Source organism: Microtus oregoni, unplaced genomic scaffold (assembly GCF_018167655.1).
Source record: "Microtus oregoni isolate MIOR12 unplaced genomic scaffold, Mior012 000038F_ref0000394, whole genome shotgun sequence".
NCBI classification, from domain to species: domain Eukaryota; kingdom Metazoa; phylum Chordata; class Mammalia; order Rodentia; family Cricetidae; genus Microtus; species Microtus oregoni.
Window position 1 is genome coordinate 12,755,474 of NW_024543097.1, and position 23,269 is coordinate 12,778,742.

A 23,269-nucleotide genomic window follows, 5' to 3' on the forward strand; every position below is an offset into this window, starting at 1 on the left:
ACTATTGTTTTAGTTCCTTGGAGTTTTCATCCAGCTGTATTAGAAGATGACATGTTTCTCAAATTTGTTGATTTTATAAATGAATATAGATATGTGCTCTCTGATGTATGCTTGTGTTTAAGTAACAATAGGCATAACAACCCATTTGCAGAGTGTTTTTCTAATAAGTTTGTGTTAGTGGTAGAAAATTACTGGTGGTTTGTGTATTAAAATATTAAAGTGTTAAGAAAAAATCAGCTTCTGCTAAACTTAAAAAGCCTTCAACTTCTATAATAGTTAATGTATTAATTTCAAACAAGAAGTTTTTTTTTGTTGTTAACTGATATGTTAGTCTTTACTGGTTTAGAGTAGATTGTGGGTTAAATTATCTGATCATAATTGATAAGAACATCATTACCTGTATACTTGAAATTTTAAATTTCCTATTAAATATTTTTAATATTTTTAAACTTAATGATAGCTAAGTGAATTTATGGAAAAGCTTAAGCCAGCATGGTATAGTAAGCTCCACTATTTTATTTTATCACTGTGACTGTGATAAAACAGTGACCAGAAGCAGTGTGGAGGAGGAAAGGGTTTATTTGTCTTACAGGTTATAGTCCCTTTGTTGAGGGAAAATAACAAGGCAGGAACTCCAGGTAGGAACTGAATCTGAGTCAATAGAAGAAAGCTGCTTACTGGCTTTCCACAGCTTGCTCAATTTGCAATCCAGGACCACCTGCCCAAAGGTGGCACTGCCTATAGTGGGCTGTGCTTTCCAACATCAAACGTCAGTCAAGGAAATTCTCCTAGAGGTGCTCATAGGCCAGTCTGTTGTAGACAATTCCTCAATTGAGGCTCCTTTTTCTCCTATGTATAGGTTTGTGTCTAATTACACGAACACTAACTAGCAGTGTTGCACTTTCCAATCAGTTCTTCAACAATATATTTGATTATTTACTTACAAGTTCTATGTATGATTGTTTGTGTTTTTGTCTGTTTATTGTTGTTTTTGTCAGATCAAGTTATATTTCTCTAGGGGATGAAAGGCCAACAATCCCCACGTGCATCAGTTTTGCTATTTGTTTGTTTTATTCTTTTATTACTAATATATTTTGTTCAATGCATTGTTTTTTTGTAGGAATTATTTGCAGCTTATTCGCTGTATAAGTAAAATCCAAATTACGTCCATAATTCTACTGAGCTGGGAGCATAGACACTGCCATATATGTCACAGTACACTGAAAAAGAACCATCAGGTAAGGAAGATAGGTGTTTATTCTTCTACATTGAGGACTTCTTTTTCTGTTCCCTGGGTACTTTAAATGGAATATGTGGAGCCAGGCATAGTGGCTCACACTTTTAATTCCAGCACAGGCAGGTGGATCTCCGTGAGTTTAAGGCTAGTTGGGGCTATAGGGGGAGAACTTGTTTCAAAAAAAAAAAAAAGAAAGAAAGAAAAGAATATATGTGATGTGTTATATCCTCTGTTAGGTGATTTTATGAAAAGACTGATTTTATACCATCTATAGCTATTTAATATTTATAATGATTAATTTTTAACTTAATATAAAACACCCCCTCGTTTCTAGCATATGTTCCATTTTGGAGGCTGTTCTTTTGGAGTAGTAGTTAAAGATGTTGATTCTTATATTTTTGAGACAAGTGATTAAATACTTTACTTTTTTTTTTTTTTGGTAACAAAGTGTCACTGTGTAACTTAGGCTGTCCTTCAGTTTACCATCCTTGCCTTAGTGCTGGGGTTTTAGATACACGTCCCCATGCCTGACTTCTTAACATTTATTTTGAGTTTTAAAATAGATAGTGGCTACCATCTAAATGTATTTGAAGGGATTAAAACATGATATAACATTTTATGGCATTTAATAAATACAAGGTTGTCATTTATCCTTTTTTGCTTTATACTTGTTTTATACTTGTTTTACTTTATACATAACAAAAATAGAAAACCTTCATATATTGATTGTACTAGCACTGTGAGGAAATACTCTATTCTTACATAGAATATATAATAAATAGTTGCCTAAGCAAGCTTAATATATTTTTGCGTAATACTGTACTGTTTAATAAAAAGTGAATTAATATTCAAGTTTACATGCTGGGGCTTTTCTTAGCTTGATTTATACCATCCATTTGTAATTTTGGAGATGGAATAGCATGTGTTTGATTTCTTCTGTGACCATTTCCTTCCAGAGAATTTTATCTGACCCTTGGCTTCAGTGCATAACTATTTAGTTGTTTCTTGTCATCCCTGCACCACTTAAGCAGGACACCTGTTCAGTGGTGTATAGTTTAGTAAATAGTAGCATGTTTGTTGAAGCACTTTTTCCCCAAACTTGTTGCCATTGTAAAGGTTATTACCTTCCTTCCTTACTTTAATTTGTATTTTCAGTAATGGATCAAGAATCCAGCAAGGCAGCTTGGCCTAAACCAGCAGGAGGATATCAGACCATTACAGGCAGGAGATATGGAAGGAGACATGCATATGTCAGTTTTAAGCCGTGTATGACCAGGCATGAAAGAAGCTTAGGTCGGGCTGGTGATGACTATGAAGTATTGGAACTTGATGATGTTCCAAAGGAAAATTCCTCAGGTATGTAACATATAGTCAATTAAGGGCTATTATTTTAAAATTTATGTTTTTGATAATAAATATGGTACATTTTCTTTCTATTTGGAGATTTTTATTGAATTTAATAGCAGTACCATATACATTAAATATAGAAAATTCAATATGACCAGTCACTAAAGTATGACTAATTGTTATGGCAGTGATCACACAACCACATCCATCAGCTAATTCCTCTCCCAAGTCTTTGTCTTATTTTTAAATCTCTTCTGTTTATCTTTACAGCAGAAGTGACTGGATATTACTTTTCCATTCACAAACTTTGCTGACCTAGGGGAGTTTAGGATTTTGTTCTCAGTACCTTAGTTTGAAAGGTAGACCATGCCAAGAATTGAATGTGAACTGAGAGTGTTTGTCCCTGCATACTATATTTATGTAACTTGTAACTTCTTCTGACTAATTTAGCTTAACTTACTTATTTTTTTCCATTATTTTGTAAAATATAAACACCAAAATTTCTGGTAATAGTTATTCAGTTAAGCCTTCTTAATTATTCAGTGGTTTGAAATATTATGTACAGATTTCCTATACTGTAGTTACATAGTTATATATAAATATATAAAATCTTCTAGTTTCATTTTTATGGTTCTAAGCAAACTGGATAATTGTAGAATATTTTCTCTATTATTTGTAGATCAGAATCTGATGAATGATGAAGTTATTCCAATGAAGAGTCTTTTCTGTTATAAATTAAATTTAATTTATTTTATGATTTATGCATTAGTTTATAACAAATCTCAGTATCTTTGTGAAACTAATAATAAAAGATAAAGTTAAATAATTATAGATTTGATTTTCAAGTATCAGAATTTTGACAAAGTATGGCAAATTGAATCAGTATATTCACTTATTTTTAAGTTGTATCTCTAATACCTAAATTATAAATGTATTAACAATACATTTTAGACATAGAAATCTGATTCATGTCTAGGAAGTTAGATTTAGTTTTTTAATTAACATCAAAATACAGTTAAAATCTTATTTCTCGTAGATCTATTACCTGGGGATAAAATTATATTTGTCATAAAGGGTTTTTTTGAGAATTTTAGAAGTTTTGTAATTAAAAGGTAGATTTGTAGAGTAATTAGAGAACAGATTATTCTGACTGCTTTTATTTCTCATTGTGTACCTTCCTATTTGCTTCTTTTTTTGACATAGAAAAGATTTTTGATACTGAGACAGGGTTTAAAAAAAATCTGTAAAAAACCCAAGGATAGGGTAATGAGAGGGGCTGTCCAGGGGTGGAACTGAGTTCGCAGTGTAACCAGTCTGACTATAGTAAAGTTGGGGAATACAGAAACATCAGCATATTGCCAAATAGATCATGATTTCCATGGAATTGATATTATATAAAATCTTATCTAAATCCCTCCAAAATGCTTTCTTCTCTTTCTTTTTATGAAGGTTCCAATTCATTGGATCAAGTCCATCCTTCTTTACCCAATGAATCTACTTTTGAAAAAACTGAAACAGAAATTTCCACTTGTGGTCCAGCACTGAATCAAAGCACTGAGAGCAGTCCATCCATTACCCCAGTATGCCCTAGTGAGGAAGTCAGGGAGACCTTAGAAAGCAAAAGGGATCTCCACAGTGGCTCTGAGACCAAGTATGGTCCAACTATTTATAATGTCTCAAGTCTCCAAAATGGAATTGTGTTGGTTTATGCTGACTGTAATGATCCAGGCAGCAGATGTGATGAGAACAACGACTCCCTTCAGCTTTCTGCAGAAGCTGTGGAAGGTGGTAGATGTCAGGAAGTGTTTGAGCTAGAAAATGGAGAGCCAGAGGTGTACGCTGATTTTTCCGTATCTGTTCCCTCTCTCAAATGTGAAATAAGTGATGAGTTTGAAGAGCTAGATTCAACACCTTTAGAGAAAAATTCTGCTGGTGATAATGGGCAGGAATTCAAGAGGTCTTCTGAAGACATTGTTAGAAAGAGGCAACAAGATAATGCTGATCGGGAAAGACAGAGAGAAAATTCAGCTGAAGATGCAGACTGTGGTCCAGGGTATATTTGTAGTGAACACAATACTAATGACAGAGCCAACCACCACGGAAGCTCTCCTGAGCAGGTAGTGCGGCCCAAAGTTAGAAAAGTGATAAGTTCGAGCCAGGTAGACCAAGAAATGGGTTTTAATAGGCATGAGGCTAAACAAAGAAGTGTTCAGAGATGGAGAGAGGCTTTAGAAGTTGAGGAATGTAGTTCAGATAATCCTATAATAAAGTGTGAAGACTATGATGGAGACCATGAGTGTGTGTTCTTGATTCCACCTTACTCAAGAGTTGCACAAAGGGAAAGAGAACATAATCGTGCAACATCAGAAAATGGAGCCACAGCTTCAGGAAGGCAAGAAATTCAGGATAATTCCTTTTGGAATGGCTGCGGAGATTATTACCAACTCTACAACAAAGATGAAGATAGGTAAGCTTCATGCAGTATTTAGTTGATGTATGTATTATGCCAGATATTCTTTTCTTTTTAAAAAGATTTTATATTCATTATACAAAGTATAACATTCTCACACATGTTCATCTTGAACTTTACATGGTTGTCATGTAGTAGCCTGCCTTTCCACCTTTCTCTTTCTCTTTCCCTTTCCACTTTCACGTCTAGATTCTGCACAAGAGAAGGCATGCAGTGGTTTTCTTCTGGGTCGCTTTGCTTTGCTTTCTTTACATGATAGTCCCCAGTTCCATCCAGTTCTCTAAAATGCAATCCATTTTTCTTTATGAATGAGCAAAACTATGTTGTATATGTATATCATATTTTCTTTATCTGTTTGTATGTTGATGAAATCTGGTCTGATTTCTCAATTTGGCTATTGTGAATAATGTTGATAGAGCCAGTGAGATAGCTTCAGTGAGCAAAGGTGCTAACTGCCAAGCTGAGCCTGGTGACCTGAGTTCAATTCCTGTGTTTCACAAGGTAGAAGGAGAGACTTGGTTCCCAGTAGTTGGTCTCTGACCTCCACACATGCACTGTGTCACACTTCCATCTACATACCTACACATGTGTAGTGGCATAAATAAAGCTTGCCTGCAGATTGGGAAAGTAAAACAGCCACATTAATCAGCCTTACAGCTGCGCAGTGGTAACACATTTTAATCCTAGTAGCCACACTAGTTGCTGTAAATAAATGCAATATTAAAGTTTAAATAAAATAGTGCTGAAATAAGCAAATGTTCAGGTTCACCATGATATGCTGACTTAGATTCCTTTGTATATTTATACCCAAGGTTTGGTCATTATTATAGTTCTGTTTTCACTCTGTTGAGAAATCTTCATACAGATTTCCACAGTGGCCGTACAGATTCCCATTTCCATCACCAGTGAACGTGGATTCTTCCCTTTGTGCAAGCTCCCTGCCATCAGTTGTTTGTTTCCTTGCTTACAGCCATCTGACTAGGATGAAACTGACTCTCAGTGAAGTTTCGTGTGTCCCTGGTAGCTAAGGATGCCAAACCTTTTTAAATATTTTTTGGTCATTTGTACTTTTGAGATCTGTCTATTCAGTTCATTTGGCTATTGTTTGTTTATACTAGCATTATTGTTTCTGTGTGCTTGCTTTTCTGCATTAATCCCCTATTGGATGTTAGCTGGTAAAGATTTTCCTCATTTTATAGGCTCTTTACTCTGTTAAGTGCTTTGTTGTGCAGAAGCTTTACATTGTCATGCAGTTCTACTTATCAGAAAGTCCTTGCCTGTTGATACTCAAAAGTGATTTGAGTCTGTTCTCCAGGTGGATACTCAGTTTCTCCAGCTCTGTTTAAGAGGCTGCCTTTTCTCCAGTGGGTGCTTTTGGCTTCTTTGTCAGAATCAGGTGCCCATAGCTGATGGGTTTGTTTCTGGGTTCCCTGTTCTATTCTGTTGTCCTGCATGTCTGTTAACAAAGTGCTCTATTAGTAGTAAGGTGTTTAATAATAGGCTGTCTTATGTGATAGTAAGTAGACATCTTGGTGATCATATATTCTGAGTATGAACCATACATGCAAACTGCAGAATATTTTGCTTTATTTGAGGCATTTTTAATTATTTATGGAATTAGACTTTTAGATGCATAATGATTATTACAAAGAGTTTAGGTGCTGATTATTTTAATTGTATGTTAATGATTGAAATGCAAAGTATAAATTTATTGTATTTTTTTTTAATTTGTGTTAAGACAGTCTGTTTAAAGAGTGATTAAGGTCACTATTGATTGGCAATATTGCATTACTTTTGTTAATAAGAGTAAATGTCACCCATTTCTTTATTGGGTCCTTGTTCCCTCTTTATCACTTAAGCTTATTTATTTCTTTAAAAATTAGTTTCTCTGTATGTTGGTATAGACCTGTAATCCTATCATTCATAAGATGAAGTTCAAGTATCATGAATTCAAGGCTAGTGTGGCCTACATAGGGAGACCATATTTCAAGCAAAAATTCCCATTGGCATTTGTATGTGGTAGGTACTATTTTTCCTCTGCTCACAGATGAGGAAACAGGTCTAGAGAATTAACTAATTGGTATGTCATAAAGTATGTAAGTATTAGAGCTGAAATTTGATGCCTTGAACTCCAAGAGGCTATATTCTCTATGATTGTAATGTTATTGTCAAGACTTTCTAATTTCTTTTCAAACATAGATTTCTTCCCTGTTCCCCAAACCATGAAACAGCAAATGGTGGGGGCGGGAGAAGTTTTTTGAACAGCTGCTCTCTTTTTATTGCCAGAGTCCAGATTTTTATAAATCTTTATTTTTGTTTTTCGAGACAGGGTTTCTCTGTAGCTTTGGAGCCTGTCCTGGGACTCGCCCTGTAGACAGGCTGGCCTTGGCCTCTGCCTCCTGAGGGATGAACTAATTTTTAGTAATACTAGCACATTTTAACATTGGGCCTGTTTTTGAAGAGACATGCTGTCTGCATTTCTCTCTCTCTCTCTCTCTCTCTCAAGATTTTTTTAAAGAAAACAAACTATCTTTTTCATTTTACATATCAATCCTAGTTCCCACTCCTCCCTTCCTCCCATCCTTTTCACCTTTCCCCCTCACCCCCCATCCACTCCTCAGAGAAGGTAAGGCACATTGCTTTGGGAAAGTACCAAGGCCCTCCCTACCATATCTAGACTAAGCAAGGTATTCATCCAAAGAGAATAGGTTCCTAAAAAGCCAGTACAAACAGTAGGGATAAATTCTGGTGCCACTGCTAGTGGCCCAGCAGTTTGCCCCAGCCATACAACTGTTACCCACATTCAGAGGGTCTAGTTTGGTCCTATGATGGTTCCGTCTCTGTCTGACTGGAGTTGATGAACTCCAATTAGCTCAGGTAAACTGTTTCAGTGGATGTCCCCATCATGGTCTTGACCTTGTTGCTCATATTCTCATTCCTTCCACTCTTCAACTGGACCTTGAGAGCTTAGCCCAGTGCTCCACTGTGAGTCTCTGCCTCTGTTTCCATCATTTGCTGGATGAAGGTTCCATGGTGACATTTAAGATACTCATCTTTCTGACTACAGGTACACTCTCCTCTATTGCTTAGGGTCTTAGCTGGGGCTATCCTTATGGATTCCTGGGAATTTCTCTAATGCCATGTTTCTTGCTAGCCCCATAATGGCTCCCTCAATCAAAATATCTCCTTCCTTGCTTGCATCTTTGTCCTTTCTCCATCTCGACTACCCCATTCCCTCAAGTTCTCCTGAACCAGCCCCTCCTCCCCTTCTCCCCCTCCTCTTCCCCTTCACCTTCCCTTCGCACACACCTGCCATGCTCCCAATTTTGTCAGGTGATCTTGTCTATTTCCCCTTTCCAGGTAGATCTATGTATGTTTTTCTTAGGGTTCACATTGTTACTTAGCTTCTCTAGTTAGGGTCATGGATTATAGGCTTGTTATCCTTTACTTTACAGCTAATATCCACTTATGAGTGAGTACATACCATGTTCATCTTTCTGGGTCTGGGTTACCACCCTCAGGATGGTTTTTTCTAGTTCTATCCATTTGTATGCAAATTTCAAGGTGTCATTGTTTTTTACCAGAGTAGTACTCCATAGCACTTGAGACTTCTTTGAGAGATCTTCCTGTCACTAGGACTTAATCTTACTTAAAAGGTTAAAGCAAAACGTAAACACCTTAACATAGAGGAAAACTTTTTGAGCCAAATAATTTTGAGTCAGGCCTGGAATCCAGCTGCAGAGGAGGCTAAAGCAAGAGGATTGAAAAAGTTGCAGGCCTGCATCGGATACTGAGTAGTGAGTTCAAGGCCAAACTGGCTACTTAGCAGGACCCTACCTCAACATACAAAATAGAAATAGGTCGGAGGTACAGCAGAGTTGGAGTGGCTTGCTTGTATGTGTGAGGCCCTAGGTTTAATCCCTATAGCCACACGAATATAAACCAAAAACAAAAAAGTTTTTGTTGATATTGTTGGGAAAATAAAATGCAGATTAGCTTTTTTAGTTTAGTTTGATGTATTAAAAGGCCCCAGACTCTGTTACAGAATAGATACTAATTCTCTCCATTCCCATGGTGATCACCCCGCCTTACAGAGAAAAGGACAGAATACACAAGCTCCTTGCTGCAAGGCTGAGATTGTCTTTCCTGATCTGTATATGTTGTCAAAGTAACAACAGAAAGAGCTTCTCTGAAATGCAGGTACCACCGCCAAGAAAAAACATAAAACATCCACAAGAATCCAAAGCAAAGTCTTTAAATCACATGCTTAAACATTTTAAAGACATTCCTGTTTTGTAATCCCAGCACTTGGGAGGCAGAGACAGATGGATCTCTGAGTCTAGGAAAGCCAGGGCTGCTGTTTGCAAGAGAAACCTTGTTTTGGAAAATTGAAAAGCCAAATAAATAAATAAACATATAAATAAATAATAATTAGGAACAAAGTAAAAAATTAGATACCTCTTTGATCTTCATTGTCCATAGGTAGCATTTAGAGTTATATTCAAAATCAAAAAATACCTTCTTTACACATTCAGTTGATAACCAAATAATTTTTTCAGGATATATTTTTTAATAATTGAGACTGTCATACAGTGAATTTTGATCATAATCACTCCCAGCTTCTCCCAGATCCACTTCTACCTCTGACCTCACCTTCTGTTCTATGGCCTCTTCTATTTCTTTTTTTTATTATTATAAATATTTAATAGTTCAATCAAATAAAATACTTTATATGTAAATCTCAGGTGAAAGTTAAGATCAAGTACCATCCAAAAGCAACATCTTATTCTCTGACTCTCCAAAGAAATGTTTTTTGTGTTTTTAGGCAAGTGCCTGTGTGCGTGCATGCCTGCATGCACACACACACACACACACACACACACACACACACGGTATTCAGGGTAGAACCATGTCCATAAGATGGTATCTTTTGTCTGGACCTCAGCTTTGAATGCAGTTTTAAACAGATCACTATGGAGTGGATATTTTTGATTTTGTGAACAAAAAAGCAGAAAAGGATCTTAATTTAAAATATATAGAACTACTTAGATTAGAATTGTTTCTATATAAAATTGGAAAAAAATTACCTTATTTTCTGTGTCATGAAGAAACAGGTGACCTAGTTTGGGTGATGGTCTAGGGTATAGTTTGCTGCTATGTAGTGTAAAAAAAGAAAAGTAGGGTTTCCCAGGAAGCTGATGTTACCCAGACAAATGAGATGTGTAGAGTAGCTTTTCTTTGACATAGAAAAGAGAGAAATAGCGGTGAGCCAGTAAGCAACCCACTGAAATATCTAAAAGGATATATCATGTTTTAAAAAAAACTAATGATTGCCTTTTAAAACTATTCACCACTTTCCAAATTTGTACTACATATTGTTTCCAGGTCTTACTCTAAATACCACTGTAGGCTTGGAACCTGAATATTAATACTGCCACTTTATAGAGGAGGTAATTAACGCAGAGAAATTACTCTGGATTCTAATCCAAATTTGTTTTATTTCAAAGCTTGTTCATAGAAATTGAGTATCATCAGTACTGTTTGTGTGTCCAGTAAAGAAATTGGCTATGGAGGGCTGAAATTTTTAGTAGTAGAAAGTTGCAGTGTCCTCTGACTTTCTGAGCCAGTTTAGGCTTTTGAAGTTACAAATTAGTAATAAATACTATATTGACATAATAATATTCACATTAAATAATACTAAAATGGTTTGTGTATTTCTGTCATTCATCACAAATTTGTATATACTTTTGGAATATCCTTATAAAGAAATAGTACTAAAATGGTTCATGTATTTCTGTCATTCATCACAAATTTGTATATACTTTTTGGAACATCCTTATAAAGTCCTACTGCTGGCCTTTTTCAAATCATATCACACTAATAGAATTTATATTTGAAGCTGTATGATTGAATAGTCTTTAGTACCTACTAAGAGCTTGTAAACATTTAACTGCTGGTAAGTTACTAGTTAACTTAGTTATTAGTTATTTTATATTTATATAACAAGGAAAATACTTTAGATCAGTTAAATTTTATAATGTCTGTTTTAGTAAAATAGACATTCATGAATTGGGCAATCTCCCAGAAGTAGAGCAGGATGAAGAAATTACTCCAGCAACGCAATTAGACAAAATTTGGAAGATGTCTGGAAAGCATAGGAAAGAACTTACTGAGAACATCTTAGTTCATCAGTGTCCATCAGTTACAACCTAGTTCATTGGCTAGAAGGTCATCACCTTAGTTCTCAGTGTCCATCAGTTAAAACCTAGTTCATTGGCTAGAAGGTCATCTACAGCCAACCAGAGCTTTGAGGAACTAAACTGTAGGTTGTTCTACTCTGTTAAACATCAATCCATTGTGAATGCTTAAGAAAAATAAATGCAGTGTTAAAGAAATAGCTGCAGCACAGTGATTTGGACTGAATAAGCCAGGTACCCAGTCCATGAATAATTGTCCCCCTTAAAGGGGGATAAATTTTATCTAGAAGTATCTTGAAAGAAATGAAGTCTGGTCTAGTCTTGAATGGTAATAGGCACCAACTGCCTGTGAACACATTTTGATGAAGAGAGAAAGCAATGTAGTAGAACACCTTGTGTAAGGGAAGAAGAGCTAGTTATAAGAAGGAAGTAGGATTGTGTTGTAAATTACAAGTGTTATTCAAAGAAGTTTTAATGCTTTTTCTGTAAACTAGCATTTCCAAAGTAAACGCATCAAGTGGCACACAGATTAAGGTTTGTGAGTTTAATCAGTACTTGTTTGAATGAGTTTTAAAACTAACTGGGATTTAACAGATACAGCTTACTCTATAAACTAAATGTATTTGATTGGAAATATGTTACAGAAGTGGTTTTGCTGACGATTATTGGTGTCTTTCTGCTTTGTAGACACTAGTGTAGTGACTGATATATATTTACTTCCTTGTCTCTCACATGAGCTCAGCAGCTGTTAGATACTGTTGCTATGTTACAGAGAAATCAAAGGCACGCAGCAGCTTTCACCGCCTGTGAGAGCTGGGTTTAAATCCAGGAAAGCCAGCATGAGAACTGTGTGGTCATCTTCTGTGCTTTAGGAAACAGTGCAAATACTGGGTGGGGGAAATTATGAAAGTGGTAGGTGTTCCAGTTAAACTTGTGAAATACTGCTTTAGGGGGAGAAGAAAAGCTTTGAGCACTTTCTGGGATTCTGCTATGAATGTACCAGTTAATGTGTAAGTTGAAATGATGATAATATTTAGAATGCATTTGTGAGCTGAGGAAGTGAGATTAAATTTAGGAGACTCAGTAGCTGCTATAGTTACAGGCTTGTAGAAATCGCCTGGATGGTTCCGTTTTTGTTGCTGCTGCTGTCGTTGTATTGCAGCATTCATTCATTCATTCATTCATTCATTCATTATTTTTGATAGTAGTAGAAGTGAAGAAAAGGGCATTAGGCCATATACAAAGAGAATGGAAAATGAAGGATTTGAACATAGAAAACTGGGAAAGAGTTCAAAATAAGTAGCTTCTAAACTAAAAGCATGGTAAGATAAGGGACTCATCTGGCAGATGGATTTTTATAGTAAAAAAATAATTTGAAAGGTGAGTGGAAATATTTAGCAGCTGGTTAGTATTAATAAAAACTTAGTAAGGTGCTCATTGCTGGCTAGGGACACAGTTTCAGAAGTTTCTCCTTGTTAAAGGGTTACTATGAGTATTAATAATATAGGCCTAGAGTCTATAAGTACTTTTTTTAAAAATGGGGGGGGGCAGTGTGTAATAAAAAAATTGTTTCATTTAGATCAGGTGAGTTTTATTCATTCCAGATACCATTTTTGAATCCTAAATACATTTAAATATTCATGTAGAAATATGTCTGAACTCTCACGTAAGTCATGATCATTTGAAAGGGTTCCATCTGTTGGGTCTGTTTGCTTCTGTTTTTTTTTTTCATTTTTATGTTTATAAAATGAATGAGCACCTGAGTAAACCTTGCCATCAGTAGTCCTACATGTCCCATAGTGCCCGATAGCTGTCCACATAATGAAAGGAACTTAGTGTGTAATAGTAGCTTGTTTCTGTTCTGGTTTGCAGTTCAGAATGCAGTGATGGGGAATGGTCTGCTTCTCTGCCTCACCGATTTTCTGGCACAGAAAAAGATCAGTCCTCAAGTGATGAGAGCTGGGAGACTCTGCCAGGAAAAGATGAGAATGAACCTGAGCTACAGAGTGATAGTAGTGGCCCTGAAGAAGAAAATCAAGAATTGTCTCTTCAGGAGGGGTATGTCTTACAGTGAGATTAATTTTTTAAATGTGTGTTATGCAAGAATGGCGTTCGCCACATTCAAATGTTGGGTGTACATTTTTATGGTTATAATTACATCATAAGCTCATGTGTTGAACAAGTGGTACTTTGGTATTTGTAGGGGGCAACTGTAAATGCTGGCAATTTCAGTGTTTTTCTGAAGATACAATGCATATTTTCATGTTTCTGTATAAAGGAGATTTGAGCATTTAAAACAGTGGCTCTCAGCCCTCCTGATGCTGTGACCCTCTAATACAGTTCCTCTTGATGTGATGGTCCCTCACCATAGATTATTTTCACTGCTACTTCATAACTGTAATTTTGCTACTGTTATGAGTCATAATGTAATATTTTTAGAGATGGAGTCACAACCTGCAAGTTGAGAACTGCTGATTTAAAAGGTCATTTCAGCTAAATTAGGAATAATTGAGTTAATGTTGCCCATTGCCAACGTACATTCCCAAGTGAAGAGACTTGGGAGAACAGTCTGCCTCAATTAAATCAGCATGGTAAACTCCATTTAGCATTGTCATGGTAGTTCGGGTGATTGATTTACAGAATGGGGTAGTTGCAAATGAAGTTTTAATATATTTTTATCTAGTTTGGTTGGATAGTTTTAGAACATCAGTGGTCTGTGGTAAACATCTCTGACTATAACTTGAATGGAAGGAAATATTTCTAATTTAGGAGTTCTCATACTTAATTGGTGAGAAGCCAAATAAACATTGTTGATTTTGTGTGTCAGTCTCTGTTGTAGTTCTTATCTGTTCTGTTGTAGCATAAGGGCAGCCATAGGTAATATGTAAGTGAAGTGGTTCCTGGTATGCAGAAAACAGTGAATTTTCTCCCCAGTAGCAGGAGGAAAAGAACTGAAGCATGAAAAAGAACATTAAAATCCATCCAAAAAGAAAAAGATAGAAAAGGAGAAAAAAGTAAAAAAAAAAAAGACTATAGAAATAATTCTTGCAATCACTAGTTGCAAAAATACATATACATTGACTAATCTTTGCTTTTATAAGGCAGAGCTTATCAGAATTTTAAAAACTAAAGAGAGACACATTTAAAGGACAAATAAAAGAAAATATAATATTTTAGGCAAATACTATCCAGGAGAGAACTAGGACAGTTAACTACATTAACATTCGCACACTAAACTTAAAGATAAATAAGGTATAATTAGAGACTGGAGAAATATGTCAGTAGTTATATCTCTTGCTGAACAGTCTAAGGATCAGAATTCAGATACCTGCACCCTAGTTAACAAGTCAGGCAGCTTACTCATCCTATAACCCCAGCTCTGAGGTGGGGCTTGCGAGTCCTGGGTTCAAGGAGAGATTTTGCCTTGAGGGAATTGGCAGAATATTACAGAGGGAGATACTTAGTCCCTTCTTTTCGCTTCTGAGTCATGTGTAAAGACATGCACAATCTGTGCATTCACACACATATACAAAAAAAATCTTCTAAAAAGGGGTTTGTGTGTGTGTTAAAGGACAACTTGTGATATTAGTTGTCTCTACCATGTAGGTCTTAGGACTTGAACTCAAAATCCTTAGGTATGGTGATGGAACTTTGATCCATTGTGTCATCTCACCAGCCTCTTTATTTTCTTTTGAAATGCTGTTGCAGGCGAGGAAAACTGTTATTTAGAATCATAAGTAACAAGAACTTAAAACTACAAGAACTCAAGTTACATGTATTAAGTAGAATGATTATACAATACAGAATGATATGTTTGAAAGCAACATTTTGTTACTTCCTTTCAAATGTATATATTAGGGAACAGACATCCTTGGAAGAGGGAGAAATTCCCTGGTTACAGTACAATGAAGTCAACGAAAGCAGCAGTGATGAAGGAAATGAGCCTGCCAATGAGTTTGCACAGCCAGAAGCCTTCATGCTGGATGGTAACAACAACCTTGAGGATGACTCCAGTGTGAGTGAAGACTTGGATGTGGACTGGAGGTATGTAGCCCTGTCACTGCATGCTCTGCTACTCCCTGAGCGAGTTATGGTGGGAGCAGCATCTGATCGGTATGATAGGTGTCTTCCAGTCTCATTTCAGATCACTGTCTCTATGGACTATTTTCCTCTTTTCTCACCCATCTGTTGGATGAGGAGGGCTGCTTGTTGGTTCCCGGCCACCTAGCTAGCTTAGACCCGAAATAATCACACAGAAACTGTATTAATTAAATCACTGCTTGGCCAATTAGCTCTAGCTTCTTATTGGTTAACTCTTACATGGTAATTTAACCCATTTTTATTAATCTGTGTATTGACACGTGGTTGTGGCTTGCAGGCTAAAGTTCCATCTTTCTCTCATGGGCTACATGGCTTCTCTCTAACACTGCCTTTCTTTCTCCCAGCATTCAGTTTAGTTTTTCCCGCTTACCTAAGTTCTGCCTTGCTATAGATTCAAAGCAGTTTCTTTATTCATTAATGGTAATCACAGCATACAGAGGGGAATCCCACATCATCCTTTTTTGACTTTCACATCTTTTATAGCATTGATTTTAGGAGAACATTTTAAAAGGTTTTTTGTTTTGAATATGTCAATACCTGAAATATTTGGAGACTTAGAGAAAAGTGTACAAAATGATCGAGTATTCCAATATATCCTTCCTTCACTAAGATTCTTTAAATGTTAATATTTTAGACATATTTATTCTATTTTCTCTTTTCTTCCTGTATTTATGATTAGGATTCTTCTGGCCTTTTTATGAGTAAGTCTGCAGATATAATTTATTTACCTATAAAAATTCTAGAATGAATTTCTGAAAAACCAGACTTTTTACAGAATACAGAATTGTTCATAAAATTAGTGTTGATATGGTGCTAATAATTTAATTCCTAGAATTTATTCTAATGTCAGTAGTTATCTTACCAATGACTTTACAGAAAATATTTATCTGATCTAGGCCGGGACCATCATTATATTTAGTTAATTTTTTTTAAAGTCTGGGCATAGCCTCAGTTAATCTTTATTTTTCATGTCTGACAGATATTTGAAATATTTGTAAACTATCCCTCACATTGTATTTGTCCCATATCATACATAGTTGTGTATTTTTAGCAAGAACGGAAAATGATGCAATTTGTCTTTATAGTACATATCAAAAGAGACATTATGGCATATAATTATGTTACTAGTGCTATTAATTTTGGTCATCTGGTTATTATGTAGCCTTTCAGATTCTGACTGTCCAATTACCATTTCCTCCTTTTTAATGGCTATTTTGAGACTGTAAATAACCTGATAACTCTCCAACTATCAAACTTCCATCTGCTAGCATTAGCATCCATTAGTGATTCTTGTCTCAAACATGAGTTTTTAACACTGATTATTCTTCAGTGACCTGATTACAACCATATATCGGGTCCAGAGTGCCTAGGTTTGCTTATGCTATTGAAGAAAAGAATAATTGGGAAGTAATTTACTTCAGTCATTGGATTGGGCTTTCTTCAGAAAGTGGGTGTGTTTGTGTTGTTTCAGTAGACAAATATGGAAAAGGTAAAAGTTTTAAGTAGAAGTACTATTTCAGGTTTAATCTGACCTATTGTAGAGCAGGGTGCATGGAAGTTTTGTTTCTTCTACGTGCCTGGATTTTCTGATTTTGAAATAATTAATAATTCTAGAGCCAAGGAAAAATGGGAATCTGATTTATAGATAAAGGAAGCAGTTTAACACCAGAATCAAATATATTTATCTTCAGGGCTCATAGAAGTCATAAAAATGAACAGTTTGGCTGGGAAGTAGTGGTGCACATTTTTAATCCCAGCACTTGGGAGGGAGAGGCAGTTTGAAGCCAACCTGATCTGCAGAGTGAGTACCAGAACTGCCAGGGTTACACAAAGAAACCCTGTCTCAAAAAAACAAAACAGCAAAAAATAAACAGTTTGAAAAAATAATTTTCAAGCTATTAATAAGTGAATGAGGCCTGATTCTTAGCCAAGGGGAAGAAGAGCGATTAAGAAAGGCTTGAGAAAATAAAATTTGGCAAACCAAAAGTAATTAAGCAGTTCAAAATGGGAGATAAAATAGGTCTTGACTAACTGGTCATAGAATTTAAATACAATAATTTCCTTTCTCATATTTTTACCTTCACCCAGATTGGAAACTAAAATTAGCAGAAAGAAAAAATATAGGGAAATGATTATATGCGTAAAAATACTACCATTCAGCAGGCTTTTAGTCAGGAAGAATTTCCTGCTTGTGCAGTGAGGTAGCAGACTGGTGAGCAAATGACGTCATTTTAGCTCTTTAGAGTTAACCCTTAGCTTTTCTGTTCTTTTTCTCTTCTTCAGCTCACACAGTTTTACTTTTCTTCTTACAGAACTTTTACAGCCTATGAATATGGTAATATATAATTATCCTCACTGTAAGGTTTCTGAAATCATAATTATAGATCTTGTTTTTTCAGCCTGTTTGATGGCTTTGCGGATGGACTCGGAGTTGCTGAAGCTATTTCTTATGTGGACCCTCAGTTCCTCACCTACATGGCACTAGAAGAACGCTTAGCCCAGGCTATGGAGGTATTTTTATAACTGATAAGTACATAGAGAATTGGTAGAGTATAAAATAATTTTAAAGGTTTAATTTTTTTTAACTTTACTGAAGAGAATGTGAATAGCTTTCTTAGCAATTTAATACCTGCTGAGTTGTTACTAGTATATGTATGAAGTTACTCGCTGTCATGCCAGCAAATTGCAGTAGTTGTCAGTTTTTTCTACAGAATAAGAACTGTTTTGCTTAAGTTTAGGAAATGCAGTCTTTCCTGGTCCTGAACTCTAGGTATGCAAGTATGAATGTTTTACACATGTGTACACACAGGCACAGAGAGGCAGATCTAAGGACCCTGGACAAAGCTTTCCTTTGTCCTCCAGACTGCACTGCCTTCTACAGTTAGGCTTGCTTTCCCGTACCCGCACATGTGCATGCTTTCCAGCAGTGGACACATCTGCCACCTCTTCTTGCCTGCTTCCTGATTGTTTGAATTAAACACAACCTCATTCTGAAATGTATCTGCCCAAAATTAAAAGCCCAGACATTTTGACTTGGGAGCTTCCATAATACTGGTGAACCTTATTGAAATAAATCGTTCTTTAAATCACTAGTCATAAAATGACTACAAGCTACTACAGGAGTACTGAATAGTTGAATGAGAAAGAGGTAGAAAATAAGTGGGTAAGAAGGGACCTCCAGGAACATTATGACAGTACTTTATCTTGAGATTTTCTGAGTAGAAAGTTACCTTCAGATTCATAAGTTAGGTAGTAGGCTAACAGATGGGTCCACACGTGCAGACATTAACTCTGCGTTACATCACGTCTTTGAGTCTGTGTGATTTTCCATTAGAGTGTTGGTGCCAGTTATGCTCTAATAGTGCGTTGTTCTCAAAAATCACCATCGCAGAAATAGTATGTACTAGAGCAACCAACATCAGGAAAATAGCTGACACCCAGGACTGTTGCTGAGCCCTTCCTCCCAAGGCTGACGTGTGCACAGGAGTGGTGTGATCTGATAGCTTGCCTTAGACATAATACATGGCAGTTGCAGTGTACCTTCTGAGTCAGCAGAGTGAAGCAGATTCATTTTAGGGTTTGGTTTCACAATACTTAAAACATCTTTCATTTTATTGTCTTAGGTTTTTATTTCCTTGACTATGGAGGTATCCTTAAAATGTTGAGAATAATGTAAAAATTTATTCATTACTTCTAATGGACAATGTGACATTTGATTAAAAGAAGAGCTTAAAAGATTGGTCATGAGGGGCAAGCCCTACAAAGTCACCAGGAGTGTGGCTAGAGACAAGGCAAGAAAGAGCATAGTCTGTCTAGGAACTTGCAGCCTCATCCACTGTTGTCTCTGCTAACGAGAACCCATTGTAGTGTTGCCACTTTCAGAAATGCCCTGTGTCTCTGATGAGATGTCTTCAACTCGCTCCTGTCTCCACAGCATAAACAGTCTTATCACATTTTAGCACTCTGCATTACTGATTGAGATTTTTATTGGGTTATTTCACATCTAGATTATCGGTACAATTCCATTTTCCTGTCACACCACAGAAATAACTTTTTCATGTCTAGAATGCATTTTTTTTTTAATTTTTCGAGACAGGGTTTCTCCGTAGCTTTTGGTTCCTGTCCTGGAACTAGCTCTTGTAGACCAGGCTGGCCTCGAACTCACAGAGATCTGCCTGCCTCTGCCTCCCGGCTAGAATGCATTTTTTAAATAGTTTTAAAGCATAGAACTGAAAACTTATTTTTTTAAGACAACACTGGTATTCTTTAAAACAAATATTATTTTTAAAAAAACCCACAAAATTCTGCTTGTTTTTATTTATACTAAGCATCCCACCTCTTTGTCAGTAGTTGCTTTCATTTCTATTTCTTTTCCAATACCAGGTCCATCTTTCTTTAGATAGTAGCTTTTGTGGCAGATCTTGGCAATATACATTGAGCTCTTATCTGTGTCTCATGTTTGAGTGAGCACATGATAAAATAGCAAACATCCTTATGTTTTTTATAACTGATAATAGAGCTATCTACATAGTCCTAAATCTGAAAATCCATATACTTGCACAGATTTATGTAGGCATTTGAAGTTGTCATCATAAGTCATGTGGGAGAGAACCAACTCCAGGGAGTTGTATTCTGGCCTTCATACCTGTGCACACATTCATACATATATACACACAATGACAATGTAATTAAATAATGCAGAAAATGGTTTAAACTGTTACAGTTTCTCATTTATAATTACAGTTACTCACAGATAAATTAAAACTTTTGGCTATCACTTAAACATAAAATTTTACTGGAAATGACCTTCCTTAATGAAATGGAGGGAGGCTTTTTCTCTGTCTAATAATTTTTTAAGTTTGTTCCTAGAATGAAACATGAATGAATAAATTTTATTTTTCATCTGTATGAATGTATGATTGAGGACTTTGTTGAAACAGATAATAGGAATATAGTTTAATCATAGCATCATCACTTAGTTCTTTGGTGACATTTTCCAAAAGTTATATCCACTACCTTCCTGGGGTGCTTGTTTTGCTTTTATTTAAGCAAAGTATTTGTAAGCCTCCTAAAAAGGTTTATTTTTCTGTTGGAATCCATGTTGATCCCAGTTGTTTAGATTATACCTCTTAGTTACTAATTTATAAAGTGTGGGGAAGGCTAGTATACAAGGAATATGAGATAATATTCCTTATAATAATATAATTCCAATAATACTTAATAGGTGCATGTTCATGCAGGGTAGTTTTAGGAAAGACTGCTTAGGTTAATTGAAGTTGTTTTTCCCAAAACGTCCATACTTGTGACCCCTTCAAGACCTTTTCAGACTCACAAAGCACATTATATACACTGGGCTGTGAATTAGAGGAACATAATAGGCCACATAGGCCAAGAACATGAGCTCTTCAACCCCCGGAACCCAACACAGAGGAAAGAACCCACTCCTGCAGGTTGTCTCCTGCCCTCCCGTAGGCACAATGTGCATCTATGTACACATAACTGAATGAAATGGAAAATCTGATTTGAAGAGCATGATCTCTTAAGTTGATAGGCTGTCTGATCTTGGACTGTACCCTTAACATCTAAGCTTCAGGGGCCTCATCTACAAAATGGGATTAATATTTCTCCACTAGATATTATAAGATTGCATTATGTATTAAATCATGTACCATAATATTTAGTATAGCATTGGTAAGTTCTCAGGACTATATTTATAACTCATTTTAAATCAAAAGTCAGCCATGTTTCAGTCACTCAGCACTGGGTTCATTAGGAACATGTAATGAAAACTGGCAAGGGACAGAGACAAGGCCTGCCTATCATTTAATCTAAATTGGAATCTCGAAGAGGATGTTCATATTACATGGCTATGAGACCCTTTGTTTTCTCCAGCTTTCATAGAATAGTCATTTGCACAGATATTTAACCTCTAAATGAAGTTGGCCAGGCAACGTAGTAACGTGATTACTAGCAGTGTGCATGTTCTAATTCTGGGCCAGAAGTAGGTGAGACCACTCAGGTGTCTATTGGCTGTTTTCACGTTAGACATTTAGTAGTTTCACCATGCTCTATCTCCTGAGGTGAGCTTTTCTAACAGTGTTAAACCTTTAGTAGTTTCACCATGCTCTATCTCCTGAGGTGAGCTTTTCTAACAGTGTTTCTTTTCCTAATATTGATCTCATATAACAACACTCAAATTGGAAGCGTGACCATCATCTGAAAAATACAGTTATAATGAGCAAGTAGATGATTACTGAAGTAAGATCTTTCCTTGGGATAGGTTGGACTTTCTGCAGATGTGTGTGTGTGTGTGTGTGTGTGTGTGCGCGCACGCATGCGTGTATGCTGGTGAGAAACAGGAATTTGACTTAATGATCAGGGCAGTGGTTCTTTTGGAAGGTAACTAAAAGGTCAACGAATAATAGGAAGAGAATATGGCAATATGTTAAATATAATTTGATATGACAACTTAAAAATAGTTCCTATTACTATTTTAAGGTATCTCCTAACAAAGAAGTATACTTTCTCTTTTTCAGACTGCGCTGGCACATCTAGAGTCTCTTGCAGTAGATGTTGAGGTGGCTAATCCACCAGCTAGTAAGGAGAGCATTGACGGACTTCCAGAAACTCTTGTTTTAGAAGATCACACTGGTAAAGTCACACTTCTCAGGTTTGGGATGCCATGTTGTATATTTTGATAAATTATTGGGGCACCAAGGAGATCAAGTAGTTACTATATGTTTTATAAGCCCGAAGCTGATAAACTTTCACCTAGTAGAGAATACTTAATGAAATGATAGATTAAGACCAAGTATTTACCCAGTCAACTTTTCAAAGAAGGAATGCTTACGGAATTGCACATTACCATGCTAGGATGGTGCTGTCCAGGTAATTGATAAACTACCTCTTCACCTTCCGTGACCATCGTGGGGACCAGTGCTTGATGGGTGCGCCTTGTTTGTGTTCTCAGCTATTGGTCAGGAGCAGTGCTGTCCCATCTGCTGCAGTGAGTACATCAAGGACGACATAGCGACAGAGCTACCGTGCCATCATTTCTTTCATAAGCCTTGCGTCTCAATTTGGCTACAGAAGGTGAGTTTTGGATGTGCTTTCCTAAATACTTCAACAGTATTTCAGGCTAGAGACTGCTTTCTTTTGTAGAAATTTAGACAACAGGAACTATTTAATATATTCTCATTCACAGCCCTGCAAATGTCTACAGAAATAGCTCCAAAGATTGTTTTACACCACTCAGAGCATACTGTGATAATGAACAGTGCTAGTATGAACGGGTGGTGCTGAAGATGCAGGACAAAAGCACAACCAGTCAAATAGCCCCTCTTCTAGTGTTCATTGCCCTACCTGGAAGACTTTCCAATAATTTCCAGTGTATTTGAGTTACTTCAGAAGTAGTTTACTTACAATTCCATGATCTCCCTTGTCCCATCAAGGTCCTTACTATCTAGCTCAGTAGAAATCCCCAAGTTTCTTTCTTGGCTTTTTTCTTATGGTTATAGCTCCCTCCTCCTTATAAACACTTCTTCCCATTTCCATCTTCTTCCCTCTTTCCTTTTTTTTTTAACTGTTTTACTTTTTACTGTCACTTTATCTTGAAAATATATTTTAAAATGTCTGGGGCTGGAGAGATGTTTCTGTGGTTAAGAGAACTGGCTGTTCTTCCAGAGGACCCAGGTCCAATTCCCAGCACCCACATGGCAGCTCACAACTGTCTGTAACTCCAGTTCCAGGGGACCCGACTCCATCACAGGAATACTCATAAAATTAAAAAAATAAAAATCTCTGAAATCTTGTGTAGAGGTGTTCACCATTCTTTTACAGAATCTGAGGAATCCTTGTTGCTGGTGCCTCCTATGTTGTGGTTAAATCATACTCAGTTTGTACTTTTCTCATTGGCTG

At 36.4% G+C, this 23,269-nt stretch overlaps 1 protein-coding gene across 2 annotated transcripts in view; it reads left to right on the top strand.

Moving 5' to 3' along the window:
* Pja2 (praja ring finger ubiquitin ligase 2) overlaps positions 1-23,269 on the top strand; it is a 48,158-nt gene that overhangs the window by 19,125 nt on the left and 5,764 nt on the right. For both annotated transcript variants that reach the window (XM_041631787.1, XM_041631788.1), the window contains exons 2-9: positions 1,121-1,238; positions 2,393-2,593; positions 4,034-5,051; positions 13,124-13,309; positions 15,110-15,295; positions 17,752-17,863; positions 21,889-22,003; positions 22,323-22,444. In XM_041631787.1, the coding sequence (XP_041487721.1) occupies positions 1,208-1,238; positions 2,393-2,593; positions 4,034-5,051; positions 13,124-13,309; positions 15,110-15,295; positions 17,752-17,863; positions 21,889-22,003; positions 22,323-22,444 (1,971 nt within the window). In that variant the 5' untranslated portion in view covers positions 1,121-1,207. The remainder of the gene's footprint in view (positions 1-1,120; positions 1,239-2,392; positions 2,594-4,033; positions 5,052-13,123; positions 13,310-15,109; positions 15,296-17,751; positions 17,864-21,888; positions 22,004-22,322; positions 22,445-23,269) is intronic.